The sequence below is a fragment of the Octopus sinensis genome, linkage group LG14 (genome assembly GCF_006345805.1).
Source record: "Octopus sinensis linkage group LG14, ASM634580v1, whole genome shotgun sequence".
NCBI classification, from domain to species: Eukaryota; Metazoa; Mollusca; class Cephalopoda; order Octopoda; family Octopodidae; genus Octopus; species Octopus sinensis.
The window spans coordinates 30,095,350-30,118,131 of NC_043010.1; the positions used below are offsets into that span (position 1 = coordinate 30,095,350).

The 22,782-nt window shown below is 37.5% G+C and overlaps 1 protein-coding gene across 1 annotated transcript; it reads left to right on the forward strand.

Annotated features, from left to right (window-relative positions):
• Positions 1-3,815: 3,815 nt before the first annotated feature.
• LOC118766053 (uncharacterized protein DDB_G0271670-like) lies at positions 3,816-21,082 on the forward strand. The gene is made up of 5 exons (XM_036509207.1): positions 3,816-3,909; positions 6,287-6,465; positions 11,370-11,460; positions 17,910-18,506; positions 20,116-21,082. Exons 1-5 carry the CDS (start codon positions 3,816-3,818, stop codon positions 20,385-20,387), a joined length of 1,233 nt encoding a protein of 410 aa, XP_036365100.1. The 3' UTR covers positions 20,388-21,082.
• The last annotated feature ends 1,700 nt before the right edge of the window (positions 21,083-22,782 follow it).

The window sequence follows — 22,782 nt, forward strand, 5'->3', positions numbered from 1 at the left end:
TTCAGTTTTATATATAAAGATAGCATACAACAAGCAAATGGGATAGCTATAGAACTTAGAAAAAGACTAACCCATCAATGGAACAAAATACCATTTCTAGTAACACACAATCCGCACCACCAAAAGATTTTTAACATCATCAAAACAAATGTGCCAATCATAAAACAAAATGAAAAATAAATAAAAAACATAACTAATAAAAAAACTTATCTTAAGCAAAAGGCAACCACATAACCTAAAGAAACTGTTAACAAAGGCAAAATTCAACACGAAAAAGCAGGATAAAACACTTACAGTATCAAAGTGTAATGATAACAGATGTGGAACGTGTCAATAGAAACATACTGGTAGATCAATAGAACAAAAAATGGACAGATTTTCGCAAATGCAGATATGAAATGCAAAAGCAGAAATTTGATCTGCTGCATTAAATGCCCAAATTGCGAGGAACAATATATAAGCGAGTCAGGGAATACATTATCGGAACGCTCACGAGTCCACAGACAATAAATCCAGAACACCAATGTTCGCCAAATTCCACTGAGTGAACATATAGAAAAATGTGGTCAGAGAATGTTTCTAATTTTTCCTTTCCACAAACTACACGACACAAGTGAGGTTTGAAGAAAGATAAAAGAAAACGGTTTATTAAAATGTTCAAACCTGTTCTGAACGGAAATAACAAATATATAATAACCAGTTAATGATGTGAATTAAAAAAATGTCTTTAACATATGAATATAAACAAATTACAGAATATCAGTACGACCGGCATACTGTGACGTTGCATGCTGATTGGTTAAATTCCAAAAATTCAGCTTGTTGGAGTATTCTAAGAGGTACTACAATTGTCAAGAACTCGACTGTCAGTTAAATACATTTTGAAATCTGATGATTACTATGAACGTATAAAAGCGCTAATTGAACTTTATTAATATTACAAAATATTTTTTAATGTTAAAATACCATAATAAAAAGCATAAAAAGTAGACCTTGTTTTAACTTTATTCAACTGATATACGCATCTATCTATCTATCTATCTATCTATCTATCTATCTATCTATCTATCTATCTATCTATCTATCTATCTATCTATCTATCTATCTATCTATCTATCTATCTACCCACCCACCTACCTACCTACCTACCTACCTACCTACCTACCAACCAACCAACCAACCAACCAACCTATCTCTCTCTCTCTCTTTGTATATATATATATATAATATATATATATATATATATATATATATATACAGGGGTTGGACAAAATAATGGAAACACCTTAAAATTTCAAACAAATTAATTTTAATATGGGGCAGGACCGCCTTTGGCAGTAATTACAGCTTGAATTCTACGAGGTATGGACTCGTATAAAGTGTGAATTGTTTCCAAAGGAATTTTTGTCCATTCTTAAGCTAAAACAGTCTCCAAGTCTTATAGGGATGATGGTGGAGGAGATCGACTCCATACTTGGTTTTCTAAAATTCACCATCTAGGGATTGTAGTGGCCAGATAAGATGTTCAGCTTCACTAGAATGTTCATCGCGCCATTCAGTAACAATTTTAGCTGTGTGAATTGGTGCATTATGATCCTGAAAGTTTGCATTCCCCCCCCGAAACAGTTCCGCAACAATAGGATGAATTTGATCAGATAAAATACTGAAATAGTCTTGATATTAATTCTGCCATGAAGAGAAACCATTGGCCCGGCGGATTTACAAGATATAGCCCTTCCCCCAGAACATCATAAATCCTCCCTCGTGTTTAACAGTTAGAAGAAGGCAGTCTGGGTCAAATGCTTGTCTTGGCTGTATCCACACGTATACTCGGCCGGTAGTCGGAAATAAGATGATGGATGATTCGTCCGAGAAAATAACATTCTTCAACTACTCTAGGGACCAATTCTGTAAGTTTTTACTCCACTCTAAACGCTTGGCAACGTTTGTTTTTGAAAGTAGTGGTTTTCTGATTGCAGCCCTCTCGTGAAATCCGGCTTTGTGCAGCTCCCGGCGAACGGTTTTTGTGGAAACTGGGTTCTCAAGATGGTCATTAAGCTCTTTCGTGATCCTTTCTAACAATTAGCGTAAGAGTCGGACGGCTCCTATCAGAAAGTTTTGGTTTTCTTCCGGAGTTTTGTTTCGACGAGGAGGTTTTTCCCGCTTTCTCAAAGGCTGTCATTCTTTTCGAGACAGTACTTCTTGAAACACCAAACATTTCGGTTATTTTTGTTACTCTAGCGCCTGCCTTACGAGCACCAACAATTTGACCTATTTGAAAGTCCAATAGATCTGTAATTTTAATGAATTTTAATTACCTTTTTCTGATGATATCTGAAAAGAAGCAGCAATTTTAGCATACATATTAAGCAACACTAATAATAAATAAAAAAACATAAAAATAAACAGGCTTTTGACAGTTTTATAGATATTTCAAAATTATGATGCTACGATGCTAGGTGTTTCTATTATTTTGTCCAACCCCTGTATGTATGTATATATAGCCACTACACGCATTTTTTCTCTCCTTGTTTCTCTCCTGGTTTCTTTCTGTGTTCCTTTCTGTGGAAGAGCGTAGGCTCGAAACGTTAAAGACTTTCAATTCCCGAGTGTTATACTAATACATCTGTTTATTTTCTACATCACTTGTCTTCCTCTTTTGTTTTTTTCGTGAATTCTCCCTATACACACACACACACACACACACACACACACACACACACACACACACACACACACACACACACACACACACATACACACACATACATACATACATACATACAAACACATGCACACACACACACATTTATGTATATATGCTTATATGTTATAATTAACAGATTTGGACGGTAGTCTGCCATCCGTAACTGAATGCCAAATGCAAGAATCTTGTCCAGGTCTTGACTTTTCTAGGTTGCACTATGTGAATGCAGGTAAGGTATATAGTTCTGATGCTGTTGTTGTTGTTGTTGTTGCTGTCGTCGTCGTTGTCATCTTGTTGTTGCTGCTGCTTGTTGTTATGCAACAAGACGGGTAAGGGTGATTAGGTGATGGTCTAGAGCTTAGAGGCGGGAGACTCCAGACCTTGGGAAAAAACAAAAAAAACTTTGGTCGTCTTTTTGTAGTCGAGGGCTCTTCGTTGACGCCTGACACCACTGGGAGGTGGCCCTCGAAGTCGCTGGAAATGGAGATCTCCAGGTCCAAATTCTTGAGCAGCTGTTGCTGATGCCGTTAATCTTGATTCTGTTTTCAGCTTTTCAGAGAAGAAAAGCTTAAATGAGAATGGAGAGGATACACACACACACACACACACACACGCATGTACATAAAATATATAAAAAATATCTATGCATACATATGTTTATGTATATGTATATATATTTATGTGTATGTATGTATATATATATATATTTCTCCTTCCGGTCTTTCAAAATGTGACCTCATGTGTACCAGTGTACCGTTGGCGATTTTTTTTTCCTCTGTCTTCCCTTCTCTGGATCTTTCCTTCTCCTATGTTTCCGACGAAGAGCTCCGCTCGAAACGTTAAACCATCCTTCTTCCCTTCTTTCCTGAGCGTCCAATAACACTATATTTGTTCCACGTCCTTGCGTTGTTGTGTTTTTTTTGTTTTCTTGTTTGGATTAACTTTATATATATTATATATATATACAAAATGGCACAAGAACGCAAAACATTCAAATAGACGATACAAAAAACACGGACGGGTCATTCGAAGCCCCTAATCTTCAGTCAAGAACCAGATCATCCTCGCAATTTTGATGCACACACTCGTTACTTGCTGAGTGTGGAACATGATCTATGAGACCGGTGTAGCTTGGAATGCAGAAGCTGATTTGTGCAGGGCTGAAGGTCTTAAACGCAGCAAGAAGGACAAGAAGTTGAGAGGTGAGTGGGTGGAAGGAACGTACTTGTAACAGCCATGAAACTAGTCAGCTCCGAAGAAAAGAACCTATTATAGACAAGTGAGACAAGTGAGACCATAACCCGTGGCTACTACATGGGATGTAGCCAGTCCACTTATGCATACCTTTCCTTCTTGGGACACAAAACTCTACTTGTGAAGACCTGTTGAGGCAAGTGAGAATCGAAATCGATCAACATCAATGGAAATTGCAGCTGTGATACCAGTGCCGGTGGCACGTAAGAGAGCCATCTGAACGTGGCCGTTGCCAGCGCCGCCCCGACTGGCCTCGTGTCGGTGGCTCGTAAAAAGCACCATCTGTTCGTAGCCGTTGCCAGCCTCGCCTGGCCCCCGTGCCAGTGGCACGTAAAAAGCACCATCTGATCGTGGCCGTTGCCAGCCTCGTCTGGCATGTAAAAAGCACCCACTACACTCACGGAGTGGTTGGTGTTAGGAAGAGCATCCAGCCGTAGAAACTCTGCCAGATCAGACCGGGCCTGGTGCAGCCTTCTGGCTTCCCAGACCCCAGTTGAACAGTCCAACCCATGCTAGCATGGAAAGCGGACAATGATGATGATGATGATGAAATGGCAGAGACAGAGAGGAGACAGCACGCCTGTGAGTCAAAGACAGAATAGTGTTTGTCAGTGAGTGACTGCCAATCATTCGAGTGATCCTTTATTTTGGCTGTTCTCTAGCATGTCGGTGTGCATGGCTGCAGCACTGTCCAAGAAGTGAGAGCAATACTGAACTGTAGTTCTCACTCGAGCTTTGTAGAATATCAGCATCCATCCATCCATCCATCCATTCATCTCTCTCTCTCTATCTATCTATCTATCTGTCATTTATCTTGTTTCAGTCATTTGACTGAAGCCATGCTGGGACACTGCCTTGATGGGTTTCAGTGGAAGAAATCTACCCCAGTACTGTTTTTTAAATCCTAGTAATTATTATATCGGTCTCCTTTGCCGAACCGCTATGTTACGGGGCACACCAACCGGTTGTCAAGCAGTAGTAAAGGAGACACGCAGACATACAGATACAATGAGGCACACACACACACACGCATACATACATGACGGGCTTCTTTCAATTTCCGTCTACCAAATCTATTTATCAGTCTGTCTGTCTGTATGTATGTATTTATATATGTATATATTTATTTATTAGTTAAGCCATAGGTATTTACACGAAAAAAATTATATTACTCAATACAAGAATAAAATATAAAATGATGCAATGTGTTTGTAACAATACATTGTAAATTAGTTTCATGCTCAGCTGTTGTTGCACACACTTTGTATACAAAGTGGTGGTATCTTCCTGTGTTTCAGGAAGTATTTGTCAGAGTGGTGACATTAAATGAAGTCGCAGATCTGGAATTTAAAGTTTGCTGATTTATTAAGGATTTTGAGGGCCAGAAAATCTTCTGAGTTATAAATAACCCGTAAATTTGGCCCCATTTCTGTATGGCCTGCATCTTCTAAGGATGTTGCACATTATACTGAAGTCAGGAGTACATTTATTTTAGCTCCAAAGATGACTCAGAATTTTTGTTGTTTTCCTCATTTCTATATTACTGAAAGTAGATTGACTGGAGTATAATCGTTTAAATATACGTCCGACAATATTTAGTACAAGTATTCGAAGCAGCAAGGTTAACATAAAGGTGTCTGCATTTATTCTTAACAAGTTTCTGCTCGAGCGTGAGAGGCATACGCTGAAAGTTTTTGATTCGGAGAAAAAAAACCCTGTAGAGATATTATGTGTAAAAATACATCAAACAGAACTGCACTACACATGAATTCAGCAGACTATTACGGTGTTTCGACATCATTTTGTCTCTCCAGTAGCAAACATCTCATCGGTTATCTTGAGCTAGGCCGAGATTTTTTTCTCTATACAGAAAACAGCAAGCAATGCATTTGCTGGTGTGTACTGAGGCATGGTAAACTGGAATTAATTTAGTATAAGTTCTATGAGAGCAGATCTCATCCTAAACAGCAGTAATAACAATGTATTTTTAACTTAGTAACACTTAAATTGATGACATACAGAAAAAAAAAACGTCCTTGAAAGTATAATTGAAAAATTTGCATCAAACCAACAAATATTGTAACCAATTGCAAGCAATAATGTTTAAACTTAAGGAATCCATGAAGCTTACCCATGCATTCCTTTACTTTTTAAAAGCTCTTTTATGTAAATATATTTTTAAATCTCTTTTATTTGAAATATATTTTAAGGCTCTTTTATTTAAAAATTATATTTAATAGCTCTTTTATTAAAAAAATACTTTAAAGATTCTTTTATTTAAAATATATTTTCATTACACGAATGTTCTGGTTATTGATCTTATAGTGTGCCTGCTGAAATTTCCTTTAAAGTGGTATAGGAAAGTAAATATATTAACAGATGGAGACATACTGTTCCGGAAATCTACATCATTTAGTCAGGAATATATGTTTTGCTATCATGGAGACAACACTTTACAATTTAAGAATATTTACGTAAACTACACTTTGTGTTCTGATAAACAGGTTAGTAATTCCATTATATTATAATCATTAACTGCTAAGATGCTTTAAATAACTTCAGAGCTTTAGACACTAAGGTCAGTACTCGACTGGTACTTTGTATCGACCCAGCAAAGATGAACGGTCAGTTTAATAGTAGCAGTATTTAGGCTCTATTATTATTATTATCATTATCATTATTTCAGGAATGATGGACAATTTTCAAAAGTACTTGACCTGTCAGTGGAACGGGGCGCTTTGGTCTATTCGGAATAAAGCCTACAAACATGGTTATGTTTGAATCATGTGCAACTGGACTCGTTCAATGTCAGTGCTGAATTTGGAGATTTATGTCAGACAGTCGCTATCACATGCTAACCATCGACTCACCACTTCCCTTTGGCAAGAAAAAGTGAGTAGTCTTACGTTGTGTGGAGACTATGGCGAAAGAGGATGTATCAGATAAGTTTGAAAGAACTTGAGGCAAACTCTTTTCTCTTCGATCAATCCCACGTCAACTGTTTCATGTTACAACTGAAAGTGAGGAAAAAACGGAAGTGCCGCCGTCCATTAATTTATGAAAGATTGCTGAGAGGGGCCAAATCGATGTGGTTAAATGGGCCTACACAGTTGTAGGGTTGCGACAAGAACTAGTGGAAGGTACTTGTATTTTGATGTCTCAGATAAGCCGGGGATCTATGCGAGTAGGTTTTCTGAATTAGCCCCATGCGATTATTATACCATTGAAAGGTTGTTGTGTCTTCTTTTGCATTCTTTGGGAATGGCTTTATCAAACAAGAGTTGATCCTTCGTACCTACATTTCTTCGTTTGCAACCTTTTTGCTCGTCTGGAAGTACGTTTTCATTTTCCAAGAAGAAACACATGCTTTCTGATAAAATACTTGTGAATAACTTGCAAAGAATAGGAAGGCAAGAAGTAGGGCAGAAATTGTCAGTAGCTTTCCCTTTTGATGCATCCTTCAGATAAAGTACTGCCCGTCCAAGTGTCATCTATGAGGGTAATGACTTTGTATTGTTTAAAATTCTTCGTCTTCTTGATCGTCTGTTGACATGTATTGCACATCACTCTCGTAACTTTGTTGTTATTTATATTGTTAAACATTGTTATATAGTGTATATTTATCACCGTTACATAGATACTCTAACGAGGACCTTAGGGAGGCGGTTAGTTTTTCTCCATCTGCAGCCCCTAAGCCCCTCAATTTTTGCTTAAAAGAAGGTGGCAGACGAGAATTGTTCGCCCGTTTAAAAGGACGGCCAGTCATCCGCACATCTGCCAAATCGTAAAACTGAGTGTCACCACCGCCACCGTCACCACCACCGCCACCGTCACCGCCACCGTCACCGCCACCGTCACCGCCGCCGCCACCGCCGCAAATGTCAACCAATACAACAATGAGCAGGAAAATCAGGAAACATAAAAAAGAACTTTTTTTTACACATAGCACGTGCATATTCGGCCACTACCGCCATTAATGCCAACACAGTAGCGGAAACTGACAAAAATGACAAATCTTGATCTAACGGGTTCGTATCTGCAGTCTGGCAAACACAAGAACACAAAAATCTGTCGACAGCTGATTTAAGAAATGAAAAATCCATATTAAAGAGAAATTGAAGAAGGGTAACTCTTAACACACCCGAAGCCATTGTGCAGGACTACTGAGCAACAATAACTTATAAAACAATAGGAGTTAAAAGCCGTAGATTAGAACGAGCAACACAACAACAAATCGAAAAATGTCTACGTCCAGTGTAGGACACTAAAACCTATGTCGCAAGAGAGAAGAAATATGGTACTGTAGAGGTGAGGTCTGCCAGAGGAGGAAGCAAGGAAGCACTCCACTTTGACCCTAAAAATGAGAACTTTTTCCGGTATCCATATATCTGGGTCGTAGAGTTGTAAAAAATTTGAGACGTACCATCAGAAACAGACATCTGCTGGTTGGTAGCAGCTGTCCTCCTGGACAGAGAGGACAGAACAAACATTCTACATGCACGGAAACTGCTTAAACAAAACTGACTAGGGCAAGGCTTAGAGCTGGATAAGTTTAGAAACGATTCCGGACATCATAAATTAACCTGTGTGGGGACACAAATCATCTAAATACCTTTTGCTCACAACAAAAGAGAGAAGTGAGTCTTCCCTCACCTTTGCACGCACCACCACAATAATAACAAAAACAACTACAACAACAACAGTAACAACAATAACAACATCAGCAGCAGCAGCAGCAGCAGCAGAAGCAGCAGCATCAGCAGCAGCAGCAGCAGCAGCAGCAGCAGCAACAACAAGTGGAGGCGCAATGGCCCAATGGTTAGGGCAGCGGACTCGCGGTAGGAGGATCGCGGTTCGATTTCCAGACCGGGCGTTGTGTGTGTTTATTGAGCGAAAACACCTAAAGCTCCACGAGGCTCCGGCAGGGGGTGGTGGCGACCCCTGTTGTACTCTTTCGCTCCAAGTTTCTCTCACTCTTTCTTCCTGTTTCTTGTCCCCGACTTCCTACGTAACTCAGTGTCGGTGGTTGACCTGCTTTCTCTTCTACGGGTCTTACGAATAGTAAAGGACCACGTTTCGGACTTCTCTCATCTTGCGAGCTCTGGGACGAAGACCATTCGCTCCACAGCAACAATAACAGCAGCAGCAGCAGCAGCAGCAGCAGCAGCAGCAGCAGCAGCAGCAGCAGCAACAACAACAACAACAACAACAACAACTGCAACAGCACCAGCATAGACAGGTGACCACTACGATAGCAGCAACAACAATCACAACAGCAAACAAGAACAGCAGTGGAAGCAACAGCAACAAACAGAACAGCGAACTCACCAACATCTATGGCTTCTACATACCAACAGTAATAGTAGCCCTAAGAGCCGAAGGGGAAATTAAACACATAATGTGGAACGTTGTACCAGAGTGACCAATAACCCTGCAAGTGTTAAAGAGAAGCGTCAAAAGACAAGTTCATTAATGAAGCAAAAAATATAAAATATCTGTGGTCAGCGAATGAAAATAAAAGAAGGTTCGGGTAAGGAAAAGCAAAACATATATTCAACACGCGACGGCGTACTGATGTATGGCCAAGGGGTAGTGATACCTGATACTCTACAAAAAGGAACGTTGAAAGAATTCCATATTGGAATTCAGGGGGTCGCAAGGATGAAAGCGCTTATGTGCAGTTATGTTTATTGACCAAAGATGGACAAGGAAGTCGAAAACGTAGTAAAAGGCTGCAGAAGATCTGCTCTGGCAGCAAAATTGCTTACTCAAAAATGGGAGTCTTGGCCACAAGTAAAAAGTCCATCGACAAGACTACACACTGATTTCGTGGGTCCGTTAAATGGTTATTACTACTTAGTAGTAGTTGACAGTTTTACAAAATGACCGGAAATTGTTAAGTGCAAAAGACCAACCTCCTAAACGTTAACAAATGTTTTGCATGAATTATTCGCAAGATTTGTCACCACAAATGTGATTGTATCTGATAATGGAACGCAATTTCTGTCCAGTGAATTTAGAAAATTCTACGAAATGTTCACGGTAGAACATAAAACGATAGCCCCTTACCATCCAAGATCAAATGAACAGGCAGGGCGTTTTGTGAATACCCTCAAAAGAGCTTTGAGAAAAGCAAACAAGGAAGTCACAGACGAAGTCGCTCTGCAGTAATTCCTAAGAGTATACAGGGTGATACCGAACCCCAGAACACCAGCAGGAAGCTCATCAGCTGAACTGATGTTCGTAAGGTAGGTGAAATCAGTTTTTGAAAAATTGTTACCTGGCGAGGGAAGAAAATGTACCAGGAAAGACAATCCCAAACTTTTCAAAATTGGTGATAAGGTGTCCATGTGGTCGTATAAAAATGGAAAACAATACTGGAAAGAAATAAAAATTACAAAGCACATAATAAAAATAATGTACGAAATAAAAGGCAGAAAAGCTACTGAAAAGGGCACAAACCAATGAAGAAGAGATTCATAGAAAATGAACCGGAAGAACCTATGGAATGGCTGTAAGACACATTACAGGTGGTTGAATCCACGCGTACAAGTGGAAGAAAAAGGAAGAACAAATAGATGCCAAGAAGAAGAATATTAAGTTGAAAAAAAAAACACGCTAAGAAGGGAGGAGGCATGAATAAAATAAAATAAAATTACTTACTTCCCAAAGGAAAAAATGAAAAAAAGACTAAATGTTGTAGTGAAAATGGTACACCCTTTCCCACAGGACAAATTGGTATAAAGTCAGATAGTCTGTCGTTGTAGGAGATCAGGGGCAGTAGAGTCGTTGTACGAGTTCTCAGTTGGAGTCAGTGTCACTTACGTGATACATACGAGTTCCAGTTACCGTCAAAGTAGACATTACAAAGACGTTGTCTTGTGGAGCAATCAGTGATAGCACGACAGACGAGTCAAAAACAATACTGGCGACAAGAATATTACAGTGCCGACGACACATACATGTAGACGATGATCCACATTATAATAAAAATGAAGTATGTGAAGTTAGCACATGCTGAACCACTACAGTTCATCAGGGGAACACTTTGTTGTATTTGCAACGCCCATGCAGAGGATTAACTACAATGGTAAAACGCACGTAGGGAATAAATGATATAAAACTTGTTTATCATAATTTCTCCTACATTTTCTACGTACATAACAACCGCTAATAACTACCGCGTACAGTAGTAACTAAATCACATTACTGGAAGTAGACTGGAAGAGTTTCACTTACATGTAGTGAAAGAACTATCTCAGTTGCTTTTTGTAGACATGTCTTTACTGATTTAGTTATTGTTTTTTTTTCAATGATATTAATGATGAGGTTAAATTGTAAACTGGTAGTAATTACTGTAAATGTGAATAAACTCTTATAGTCTCTAAATTTTACTGTCTCCCTCTAGGTTAACTTCACGTGTATCACAAAGGACTGGATTGAAAATTATAAAATGAAGTTGGTGAAAGGCAGTGATTATTGTTCTGCGGATATGGTCCGTAAGTATAGTTTTAAATGTGTCAGAGTCACAAGAGAGTTGGCTAGACTGGTGCTTTGAAATATTTGTTCCGGCACTCTGCATTCAAATTCTATTGAGGACTAGCTTATCATTTATCCATTCAAGGTCGACGAATAAAGTACCAATCAAGTACTGGGTCCAATTTCAAACACACACTCTCTCACCCGCTCATATATATATATGTGTGTGTGTGTGTGTGAGAGAGAGAGAGAGAGAGAGAGAGAGGGAGAGAGAGAGAGAGAATCGAACCCAGGACTTGACTTGTACTTTATTCATCGATCTGGAATGGACAAATGATAATGTGCTCAACAGAATTTGAACTCTGAGTGTAGAGAGCCAGAATAAATATCTCAAAGCATCAGTCTAGCAGACGCTTTAACCACTCTCTCTCTCTCTCTCTCTCTCTCTCTCTCTCTCTCTCTCTCACACACACACAGACACATACACACACACACACCACACACACACACACACACAAACTTATTAGTAGCCCTAATAATGTAAACATTATCGATGAGCCAGACTTACTGTATGTTTTTTTATTTATTTATGCGCTCATTAGTTGCGAGATAGTATCAGAGGGGAAAATCCCTGAATACCTCGGACTAGGGGAGACAATGTGCTGATGTGCATTGGCTGCGAGATAGCGTCAGAAGGAAAACCCCTTTAAGACGCCGAATGTTGAAAAACACTAAGTTTGTGAAACAAACGAAAGTAGTAGCAATTACCACATTTGGTAGGAGTTACATATATTTCTAAGATGGAAGAGTCCTACTCGTTCACGAAACTTTAAGTCATATGGAGCTGAGTCAGACTGTTACGTATGTATGTCATTATTCAGCTTATTTCAAGATTTCTTGCCAATAGAGAAAGAACCGGTTTCTAACCTAGATCCAAGGTTCCTTCATTGGAATTTCAACATCAACAACAGGCTATTTTTGTAAATATGTATGTATGTATGTATGTATGTATGTATGTATGTATGTATGTATGTATGTAGTTGTGCAGATTTGTATATTTTATGTATGTATTCTCATGCATATAGTTGCATATCTAGACATGCTTATATATATATTTAAATGATAATCTTCTGGAAAGTTTTACAGATTTTTAGTTTTACAGATTTTTCCAACGATGGATTGAATGTGAAGTCTTCGAATTAGCTTTCTCCTTTCTTGTTTTGAGAAGCCTAATTTTTCAAGATTCGTATTTAGGCAGTGTGTTACATATCCCAGGGCCCCAATAATTAAAGTTATAAACCTGAACTTGTAATCTGGATAAAGTAACTGCAGGTTTCTTTTTCACTGCTTTATGTTAACATCCGCTGGGCTGCTAATTTCTATAACAGTGCACAGTTTCTCTTCTCTATCCCAAATCATTATATCAGGTCTGCTATGCTTACATTTTATTGAGGTCTTTACTGGGACATTCCATCTGTATTCCGTTTTATTATTAGTGGCTATGGTTTCTACTATATTGTGAGTTCTTATTTTTTTGTCCTCGGGATTATCTTTCCGATGGATTTCATTATAGAGTGTCCTAACTACAACATCATGTCTCATCGGTAGATAATACCGTGATGACATTTTCGGACAACTGCTTATGATGTGGGTGTTATCTTCAGTATGAATTCCTTAAAGTCTGCATCGGTTGTCACATTTTATGGCTTTTCTTGCATCTCTATCCCTTTTGTGCATCAGGTACTTGGTTGATATTTTCTGTTCCTGGATTGCAAACGCATACCCTTCAAAGTGGGAGGTAGTAATCCGGCTATTGGTCCATGATAAACTGCTTTGATGATCAATGTCACTATCATCATGGAGCTTTCTACTAACATATCCATGCATAATATTCTGCTCATATAGGTTCATCCTTTCATCTGATGATATGTTTCGGTAGACTCGTGCGACTTCTTTGGGTATGTATTCTAGGTTATCAGACAAAGGGTGTTACTCAAGGAGCTGCCTTCCAAGTCTTATGATGTCATCAGCCTCATGTATGTAAACTTAGTCAAGGGATGCACTTCGACGCTGGGTGGTTATGTATGTATGTACATAAGTACGTATGTATGTATGTATGTATGTATGTATGTATGTACGTATGTATGTATGTATGTATGTATGTATGCATGCATGATTTATTTTTTAGTTTGATTTATGTTCTTCTTGAGAGAGTTCAAGCCGGTCGCTAACAAAACGACAAAACATTTTGAGCTATGAGAGTTACCGGTGTTTATAAATATGTGGTTGAGGTGGTATATTGGTTGAATTGTCAATATATGCACCCAAGTGTGTGCTTCTATTCACATAAATCTTATAAATCTTCACTGTACTACTAATAGATTGGATTTGGAGAATTCGCATCAGTTTCCGAGTATTTCAAATTTAATTTTTCAAGGTTTCTGTGCAAATATGTTGGTACATAACCCAATGCACCTAAGACGATCGGTACAAATGAAAATTCATAATTAGAGTACAAAAGCTGTAAGTTCTGAATTAATTTGCCAATAATTTTCTCTTTTTCCCGGACTTTTGATTGTACATTCACATCCGCTGGCAGCTGACCTCTACAACAGTATGTATGTATGTATGTATGTATGTATGTATGTATGTATGTATGTATGTATGTATGTATGTATGTATGCATGTATGTCAGTCAGATATTTGTCAGAGGTACTAACGTTTGTGCCAGGAATTTTGTCAGAGCGCTAACGCTTCTACCAGCTCGCCGCCTTGCATACATACATACATGCATACATACATACATACATACAGTATATCATTACAATAATATCCTGAAGGCCGCAATTTACTCACACGCAGCATCTTTCAGAGCTTGTCGCTAATTCAGTTCTTAACCAAGTTGAAAACCGTTAACATTTTTGTAGAGGTCTGGTCCCTAGCTACATTTTGGTATAAACAAATTGAGATTTGATCCAGTAGAAAAAGTTTACATCAAAATTTGTAGGAAAGTTGTAGGAGAGTAAGTAACGTCACCAATCAAGTTTAGATATAAATAACTTTTAATTTTAAAAGCAAAATATAATTATCTTAGCTTCAATGATAGAAGAAAGAATGAAGAATTTTATAGTTTTGTTCCTTTGCAACAAAAAGTATCAAAAAAGTTGTGAGGTAAAATATCATGAAAAAATATAAGTATGGCAAATAATTGGATTTAAATATATTTAACTTTTTTATATTAAAAACAAACTATAGTTTAATTAATCTTAAATGATAGAGCTCACTTCGAGGGATTTCACGGTATCAATCTCATGCAATGAAGTTGTAAAAGAAAAAAGTTTTGAGTATTTGTTTCTCAAATTTGAGGATGATAATATAATTCTATACTTTTTTTATGTATGTAGTTCTATAAGAGGACTTTTAATATATATTACCGGCGTCATTGAGGCAAGGAAAAATTTATCAACAACACCGCTGAGGCATTTGACACATCATTAATTAGCAAAATAGCATAGCCTGGGAAAAACATGGATCACATGGAAAAATGTGAGCAAGCGAAATAATATTTTAAAGATTATAAACCTGGAAAATTACAGGACAGGTTATTACACTTGGAAAAGTTCAAGACAACTTATGACATCTAGTAAAGTACAGAACAAGAAAAATTTTACTTAAAATATTGCAACTAAGGATAAAATTTGAATATTAAAAATTATTTGATTTTAATTTACAAAGTAACATTATAATTAAAACAGGCACTATCATTTTGTTGAAATATTGACACACTAGAATACTTAAAAAATGAGAGCTAAAGTACCAATATAGCTAATGTTTTATGCAAAGTAGAATAGTATATATGGTAGGCAAATTCACTATATAAAAAATATGCATTGGGCCAAGACTAAAAATGTGAACACTTGGCAATAACTTAGGCAATAACGCAATCAAATTTTACTATGAATTTGTTATTATAGGTAAATTTTACTGAAATATATAACTAAATTTTGTATTATTCCATTTATTGTACTAACAAATTATGTACTACTATTATTTTTTAAAACCTATTTTGAAATTTCTAATTATTAATTAATAATTAAAAAAATGAATTTTTTAAAGTGCAAAAAATATTTTGAGGTTTTGAGTTTTAATTTCTAAATCTAAATATTTTATTTGAAGTTTTATCCTTGGCTGCAATATTTTAAGTAAAAATTTTCTTGGTCTGTACTTTGCCAGATGTAATAAGTTGTCCTGAACTTGTCCTGTAATTTTCCAAGTTTATAATCTTAAGAGTATTATTTCTCTTACTCGTATTTTTCCATGTAATATATGTATATACAGGGTGTTCATGAATTAATTATCTGTTTCAATGAAATCTGGCAAATAAAAAAAGAAAAAGAAAAACTGACAGAATTTTATATTTACTTAATTATGATACCAAAACAAATAGATTTATAAATCTTACCTTATTGAAAATTTTCAACATGTTTTCCGTCTGTATGCGTGCAAATTTCAAATCTATCCTTATCATTGTGAAACACGTTTTGAAGCATTTCGGGGGTTATTTCCCGCACTGCCGAATAGTTCAGCTAAACTATTACTCCATCCTGGAGATGGAGGTAGAGAAATGACTGCGGCCAAATTGAAAAAAAAAAAAAAATAAAAAAAAGCTGCCATGGACAGATAAACGGGATCCAACAGGAATGAAAGTGAATTATAAAAATTATAAAATTATAAACAAGATAAAAAAATTATACACTTTTAACACATATTAATCATGATAAACATAAATAAAGTGAGTTTTTAAAGAAATTGATCGATTTCACTGAAATAGTTCATTCTGGGACACCCTGCATACATGTGTACACAGACGCATACATGGCTCTAAAGATCAAGAAACAACAAACTGCAGAGATGTTGAGAGCAAACTCAAATGCAATATGACAGAATACTGATAGGAGACTCCTGTTAATATGTCTGTAAATATAAACGCAAGATAGTAGACGAAGAAAAGAAACTGTGTGATGCATAGTATCAGAAACTAAGTGTCAAGTAGAATGTTAAGAAATTTTGTCTGTTTCCCTTCCGTTTGGCGAGCTGGCAGAAACGTTAGCACGTCGGGCGAAATACGTTGCCGTATTTCGTCTGCCGTTACGTTCTGAGTTCAAATTCCGCCGAGGTCGACTTTACCTTTCATCCTTTCGGGGTCGATTAAATAAGTACCAGTTACGCACTGGGTCGATATAATCGACTTAATCCGTTTGTCTGTCCTTGTTTGTCCTCTCTGTGTTTAGCCCCTTGTGGGTAGTAAAGAAATAGGTATTGGTTTGTTTACGACCCCCATAACTTAGCGGTCTGGCATAAAAGATCGATAGAATAAATAACAGGCTTAAAAAAAGAAAAATAAGCGCTGGGTTTGGTTCATTCGACTAAAACGATTCAAGGTAGAGACTCAGCATGGCCACGGTTCAATTACAAAAAATAAGTAAAGATAAAATATATGAAGTAAAAGATACACGCATGCATACATATGTCTATGTGTGTGTATACACACACACACACACATGTACTTGTGATCGTTTGGGCGCTTATCACAGCAGTAATTGTGAAACACGGTGCTTCCACAAAACCAGAAAAGACACAAATTACGAAATAGTTTTAAACCATTTATATAATTGTGATAACATGTAATACATACATGACGCTTTGCTAGTAGAGTATTTACACACACACAAATACACATGCGTGTGCGCGCTCACCTTATATCCTTAACAATCTTACATGCTCAGGGCGTGTAAGTGACTGAGAGTACAATACGTACGTCTACCATCCTAAACAGGACCTGAATCTGTTGCAGAGTTAACCTCAAGCTGTTGCTGATCCTCGTTTTTAGCTGAATGAACTGGAGTAGCGTGAAATGAAGTGATTTGCCGAAGAGCAAGCACAACACGATACCCATACCAATATCGAAACCACGATCTTATGGTTGTGAGTCTGACAGTGTAACCATTTGGCCAGGCACCTTTACACATGTGAATCAGAAGTTTTTGATAATATAAGCGTTTGATAAATGAGTCGATACGGCTAAGGACTCATTGTGCAGTACGGTCCGGAAATCGGATCTACATGACAAGCATAAGCTTAAAATCCTAACCACTATTCCACGCACTTTTGCTTGACCTTTAATAATCTACTTAGTCAAAAAAAAAAAAAAATACACATGCCCATAAACACTTTCTCACACTATGACATGCATTCACACTCAAGCACACGCGTATACTCTACACACTCTCACACATACACGCACACACACACGCACACGCACACACGCACACACACACACACACACATACACATACTCACACATACTCACACGCACGTGCTTACGCTACCACATACACACACGCACACCTGTTAATACATGACGTTGTAAAAAGTTATTTAATTTGTTTTGTTTTTTCCCCCTCTGAAGCCCTGAAGAGTCGTCCAACGGTTACATCAACAACAGCGACAACAACATCGACGAGAACGCAGTCGACTAATACACAATCTTCAACTTTAACATCGCTAATAACGTCACTAGCGCCCTCATTTTCCATTTCTTTCTCCTCTTCCGACTCCTCTTCAGTCTTTAATTCTTCTTCTTATTTATCGTTCACCTCTTCCTCCTTCGCTTCTTTTTCCTCCCCTTCCTCCTCCACCGACTCCATCGTTTCCTCCTCTTCTTCCTCCTCTTCTTCAACTTCCTACTCCAACCCCACCTCAGTCTCTTCTGCCTCTCAATCATCCGTCTCCTCATCACCTCCGTCTACATCATCTTCCTCCACCTCCACCTCTTCTCCATTGTCTGTGCCACCCTCTACTTCCTCCTACTCATTCTCCTCCTCTTTCTCCTACCCCTCATCATTATGGTCATCGTGGTCGACACTGTCATCGTCTTACGACGACGCAGTTACACAAGAAGGAACATCTTCGGTAGAAGCTGACCCAGTTGTTACCTCGAAGGTTACAGAAGCGGGAGGAACGTCAAATGCTGAAGGCCGTCCAATTACCACAGTCCCAACAACCCGTGAGTTTCTCTAGTCTTGATTTCACACTTTAGAAACAACTCAAACCTAATTCGCATTAAGTTACGCTTAGCGCACCGTTTTACTTCTACACCAGTGATTCCCAGCTGGGACCCATTGAAATTTTTTTTGGTCCAAACAAGCAAAATATTAAATTGAAGATCCACAGTGGTATTTTATGTACTCTGTGTTGAAATTCCGCCGGGGTCGACTTTAACTTTCAGCCTTTCTGGGTCGATAAAATAAGTACCAGTTCAATACTGGGATCGATGTAATCGACTTACCCTCTCCCCCGAGATTACTGGCCTTATGTCAAAATTTGTGACCCTTATTGTAATATTTTATTTTATATAAAGGTGGCGAGCTGGCAGAATCGTTAGCACGCCGGGCGAAATGCTTAGTGGTATTTCGTCTGTCGTTACGTTCTGAGTTCAAATTCCGCCGAGGTCGACTTTGCCTTTCATCCTTTCGGGGGCGATTAAATGAGTACTAGTTACGCACTGGGGTCGATATAATCGACTTAATGCGTTTGTCTGTCCTTGTTTGTCCACTCTGTGTTTAGCCCCTTGTGGGTAGTAAAGAAATAGGTATTTCGTCTGCCGTTACGTTGTGAGTTCAAATTCCGCCGAAGTCGACTTTGCCTTTCATCCTTTCGGGATCGATAAATTAAGTACCAGTTACGCACTGGGGTCGATATAATCGGCTTAATCCGTTTGCCTGTCCTTGTTTGTCCTCTCTGTGTTTAGCCCCTTGTGGCTAGTAAAGAAATGGGTATTTCGTCTGCCGTTACGTTGTGAGTTCAAATTCCGCCGAGGTTGACTTTACCTTTCAGTCTTTCGCAGTCGATAAAATAAGTAACAGTTGATCACTGGGGTCGATGTAATCGAGTAGCTCCTTTCACCCGAAATTGCTGGCCTCGTACCAAAATTTGAAACCAGTATTTTATTTTACATGAAATATGTGGATATATGACGACAAAATAAGTCAAAAAGAATAAAATTTCATGTTTTGTCTTAATAAAAATAGGTAGGATAAAACTTTGCACCCCAATATCAAGTATTATTATCATCAATCCATGGACATTACTGTCTGAAGTTCAAAAATTCATAGGGTCAGTTACCCGGTTTCCATTGCGTATAGGTGACCGAGGTCACCATACTCCTTTGAACGGGATTCCAGTCCGTCGCAGGTTTACCCATTTAAAGCTGAGTGGACAAAAGCAACATGAAATGATGTTTTACTCAAGAACACAACGTATCACCCGGTCCAGGAATTTGAAACCACGATCTTGCGATCGTGAGAGCAACACCCTTAACCCACTAAGTATGCGCCTTCACCCATATATTATACGCACCGCTAATTTTGAACTTGATATTAGCAGAAAAAGTGTATACAGTACTTTCAGATTAGTGGATTTATAACTTTCTGTTACCATTATCACTATTATCTCTAAAGCTACCAATCACTGTATTGGTAACTTTCCGTTACCAATATCACTATTATCTTCTGTTACTAATATCACTATTATCTTTATCAATGTTACCAATATCACTATTATGTAGTAAATGGTATGTTCCAACAGTTAGCCTAATTCTCTTATTTCTGTTCCAGCGAATTTATGCTGGTGTCGCTGTTCACAGACACCGAGGAATTTGACCCAAGAGGAACTAGAGATGAAGTTACACCAAATCTCTTCAGAGTTGTCCATTCCGCGTAAAAACACATCCAAGTACATACGTTCAAAAATCAGTATGGAAGACAAAAGAGCATCTTCTTTCTATATGGGCTCCGCCTTGGTGCTTATCATCACCATTCCTTTTGGCTTGATCATTCTCATGGATCTATTCCCATTGTTTAAATGGGCATATGGTTACCTAATTTGATAAAAGAAACCCTAACAAAATACTCATTTTATTATTTTCTGTCTTCAAATTTTCATTGAAAATATAATTTCAACGATCTTTTCTTTTGTTATTATTTTACGGTGGTTGTTTCACACTATTTTATCACAGAATGCTAAGTTGCTTAAGCCTCTCCACTTACACAAATTTTCACAGATGTGCAAATTAATGTCACATGCTAACTGCTCCAGGTGTACAGCTGTGCTACATCTGCTGTTCTTGACGGAAATTATTTTTCTTTTAACGAGGCCAATTTGAAAGACCAGCTCACACTCTTATTCAATGCGACGATGGCTACTTTTGTTAGCCACTTGTGTGAGCAACTCAGACTATGAAGTCGAATGTGTTGGAAGGAAGGAAAACAGTGTCAATAATTGCCGGTCTCCTGGTTGTATGCACAGGTCTCAACTGATTTTCCCCAAGCTTGCACTATGTGGTGCCTTATCGATTTGTCCCACAAAAGCACATTCTATGGTACCCTGTCTATTCCTCCCAAACATACACTGTATTGTAGCGTAGCGAGTCAATTTAAGCATACATTATTTGGCACCTTACTGATTTGCCCCGAATACCCACAATATGGTATTATACCGATTCACTCCAGACACTAAATTAATGTAGAAAACACTTTTATGGGATAAAAATTCGATTTTTTGAATTTTGAAATTTTCAATGTATTTTTCTGTTAAGTGGAATAAAAAAGTTTTAAAATTGTATCAGAAGTTTCGTCTTATTTTTATTACTTCCCATATGCAGAAATTCCCTGTGTTACAGCATACCGCACTTTTGAAAATCTTGATGTAACGCAGAAATTTGTAGCACGAGACCTATTTTCCATTAATGTTATAAATTTAAATTCACCACGAAAGATTTTTTTGAAAACGTATAAATAAATAGGTAAAAACAGGAACAAATCAACAAGTAATACAACCATTTATGAGCATGAAAATATGCATGAAGTTACTAAAAGATGGGCACTATCTTCTACACTACAGATTATCATCATAATTTGCTTGACGAGTGAATAAGTGATACAAAATTGTTTGATATCAATAGGCGACAAATTTCAACTTTTTTTTGTTACAGACACAATTAACTGATTCCTACCAAATTTCTCTATCACGTCCAGATTTTTTGTAACCGAAACCCCTATTTTTCATTTTTTTCTCGCCTGTTTTTATTACGAAAGCCACCTAAGCTACTTTTCCGTGCTACATTTTATGTTAAGAATTGATACCTATATTGGAAGGTTTGGAGATGATGTACAGGTATATTAGAAGAAATAAGGTACTCAGAAATCTGGATAGTTTTTACAGATTTTTATTAATATGTCACATATTTTTATAAATCATATATTAGCGCTTGCATCCACTCTAGTGGATTCGTCAGATTGAATCTTTCAGGAGCTTTGTCTCTTTTTATAGTATTATTGAATGTGTAGGGGTGGAGAGATGTATACGATAGTAAAAGTGGGTGAAGAATGGGGAGAAAGTGAGAGAGAGTGCGTGTGTGTGTGTGCCTTTGTATCTGAAAGGAGTGTCAATGGAAAAGAGAAAGAAAAGAAGAAAGAAGAGAGAAAGAAGAAAATATTGTGTTTACTTCTATACAGCCGGTCAGTTCTTTCAATAGAAAGTGATTCTTGGCCTTTAGAAATGGCAAAGCCAGGTGGCTACTCCAAGGGGGGTAAATGTTATTTTTCAAAAAATTGTCTGCATTTCTTTTTATCATTATCTGGTGAGAGAGAGAAAGAGAGTGTGTGTGTATGTGTGCGTGTGTGTGTGGGTGCCTGTGTATCTGAAAGAAGTGTCAATGGAAAAGAGAAGGAAAGAAAGAAGGAAGAGAGAAAGAAGAAAAATGTGTTTACATCTTTGCAGCTGGTCAGTTCTTTCAATGGAAAGTGATTGTTGTAATTTAAAAATGGTAAAATCAGGTGGCTACTCTCTCTCCGCCCCTACACACTCAATAATACTATAAAAAGAGACAAATCTGAAAAAATTCAATCTGACGAATCCACTGGATGCAAGCGCTAATATACGATTTATAAAAATATGTAAAAACCATACAGGTTTCTGAGTACCTCATTTCTTCTAATATATATACCTACATATATACCTATATATAAAGAAATATATATATATATGTGTGTGTGTGTGTGTGTGTGTGTGTATACATACGTACATAGTACACACATACACATGCACACACTCGCCCTCTCTCTCACACACACATATACATATGTATATATATATATATATATATATATATATATATATATATACATTTATATTATATAGAGGGTACTATTATTCATAGGTACCGCACGCTAGGAGGGACTTTTGCAGTCAAAACTACTAAAATAAACAAATTGTACCGAATG

Coding starts and splice junctions, on each gene's coding strand:
- LOC118766053 (XM_036509207.1), top strand. CDS start 3,816: ATGATCTATGAGACCGGTGTAGCTTGGAATGCAGAAGCTGATTTGTGC. Junction 3,910..6,286: donor GAAGGACAAGAAGTTGAGAG/GTGAGTGGGTGG, acceptor TTGATCTTATAG/TGTGCCTGCTGAAATTTCCT. Junction 18,507..20,115: donor TACCACAGTCCCAACAACCC/GTGAGTTTCTCT, acceptor TTTCTGTTCCAG/CGAATTTATGCTGGTGTCGC.